This window comes from Macrotis lagotis, chromosome 7, assembly GCF_037893015.1.
Source record: "Macrotis lagotis isolate mMagLag1 chromosome 7, bilby.v1.9.chrom.fasta, whole genome shotgun sequence".
NCBI lineage: Eukaryota > Metazoa > Chordata > Mammalia > Peramelemorphia > Peramelidae > Macrotis > Macrotis lagotis.
The window spans coordinates 68784124-68786071 of NC_133664.1; the positions used below are offsets into that span (position 1 = coordinate 68784124).

The 1948-nt window shown below is 39.8% G+C and overlaps 1 protein-coding gene across 1 annotated transcript; it reads right to left on the reverse strand.

The window, feature by feature from the left end:
• Nucleotides 1–210: 210 nt before the first annotated feature.
• LOC141493704 (large ribosomal subunit protein eL43-like) lies at nt 211–586 on the reverse strand. The gene has a single exon (XM_074195075.1). The coding sequence runs from the start codon at nt 564–566 to the stop codon at nt 288–290; it is 279 nt and encodes a 92-aa protein (XP_074051176.1). The 5' UTR covers nt 567–586; the 3' UTR covers nt 211–287.
• Nucleotides 587–1948: the final 1362 nt, after the last annotated feature.

The window sequence follows — 1948 nt, forward strand, 5'->3', positions numbered from 1 at the left end:
GACTTAACATGAACTAAAGAGTGAAGTGAGTTGAACCAAGCAAGAGAACATTGTTTATATTAACAGGAACATTGTGGGTTGATCAATTATGATAGATTTGGCTCCTCTCAGTAGATGAGGGATCAAGAACAATTTCAAGTCAGTGGTGGAAAGTGCTATCCACATCCAGAGAAAAATCTCTGGAGTTTGAATGCAAATCAAAGCATACTGTTTTCACTTTTTTTTTATTCCACAAATTAATCCATTTATTGTTGGACTATGGGCTACAGATAATAGATAAGAAGATTTTACTGGTCTTTCAATTCCTTCAGTCTTCTGATGGCAGATTTGACTGTGACTGCAGAGGTGGTATTGTATGTCCACGCACCACCAGCTACTGTTTTCATACAGGATCCACAATGCCGGATACCCACGGCCCGTCTCTTCATTTTGGTCTTGCCACAGAAGGAGCAGGTATACTTGGCATTCTGGCTAATTTCAATTTTTTTCACCATTTTCCTGAGGGATGCACCATAAAGTGTTCCATATTTACCAACAATCCCAACCTTCTTTGTACGTTTAGCCATGTCGCCAGTGGCAGGGCCGCGGCTCGGAGAGGTGTTTTCACTTTTTAAAACTTGTTTGTCTTTTTCTTTCTTGTATTTCTTCCCTTTTTTCTTCTGATTCTTTTTTGACAACATAGCTAATATGGAAATATGTCAAACATGATTGTACATGTATGACCTATATCAGATTCCTTGCTCTCATGGGGAGGGGAGAGGGAAGGAAGAGAGGTAGAAAAATATGGAACTCAAAAACTTACAAAAAGATGAATGTTAAGCACTACTTTTTCATGAAATTGAAAAAAATGAAAGAAAATAACATTTTTTAAAAAAACTATTCTCTAAAAGTCCATGGAACTTCCATGAAAAGAGAAACTTAGTTTCCTTTTGTCTATTGCTCTTGCTTGAGCTGATCTTTTAAAGGAGAGCCTTCAGGTCTCTCTTCAGATCTGAATAAGATGGGAAGTTTCTATCTTTCTCCCCTGCTTCTGGTCTGATCACCTAGTACTGAAGAGCCCAAAGTGAGAACACCCACCAGCAACTCCTTCAAAGATGTCCAGGAAGAAGGACAAGCTGATGGGAGCCTCTGGAGGGATCTGGGAGATACTAGCTCCTAGACCTCTAGTGTCTCTCCCTGACCTTTCAAAGTTCCCAAAGTCATAGCCTAGTCTAATTCCAATATCCTTTGTCCAAGACAGGAAAGAAAAAAATGGTGGAGTCAAAACATTCCACTTTGGGTTTACTGGAAGACAGCCTCCAGTGCTGGCTGCTACCTCTCTTATCAACAACAGTGTCATGTGTTAGGGCTATCATGCCTTCTCCTGGCTTGAGAGGGTCTAAACTCCTCCCTAACCAGAGATCTAGAGCAGTTTATCCTCCTTTCTGGACATTAGAGAAGAAAAAAAGATTGCATTCCACCCCCCTCCTCCTCTCCCTCACCCCCCCCCATGATCTATAGTGACCAGCAATCTTCTGTTACCCATCCTTACAAACTTCCAGAAGTGAGTTTACCAAAGCCTCCCCATGAGGTTTAGAAACAGGCAGATCCTGTTCATCATACTCTGATGAACTCTGATGATCATACTCTGATGATACTCTTTAGCCTGTCCACCAAAGCATATAGAATATACTTTATTCTTCATTTTGTGTATTATTCATGACTGTTGATATTTGTTACATTTATAATTTTTTAAAAAAGAAAAATTTTAAAAAGCAGATGAATTCACTATTTTTTTTTTCTTGAGCTGACCTTCCATGAGACAGCTAGGTTGTGTTAGACAGGATACTGGACCTCACATTAGGAAGACCTCAGTTCAAATCAGCCTTAGTGATACCAGGCAAGTAATTAAACTTATTTGTCTCAGTTTTCACATCTGTAAAATAGGGATAACAGCCCCTCCCTCCCA

Bases quoted from the DNA above. Each gene is read 5' to 3' on its own strand.
- LOC141493704 (XM_074195075.1), bottom strand. From the start codon at position 566: ATGGCTAAACGTACAAAGAAGGTTGGGATTGTTGGTAAATATGGAACA.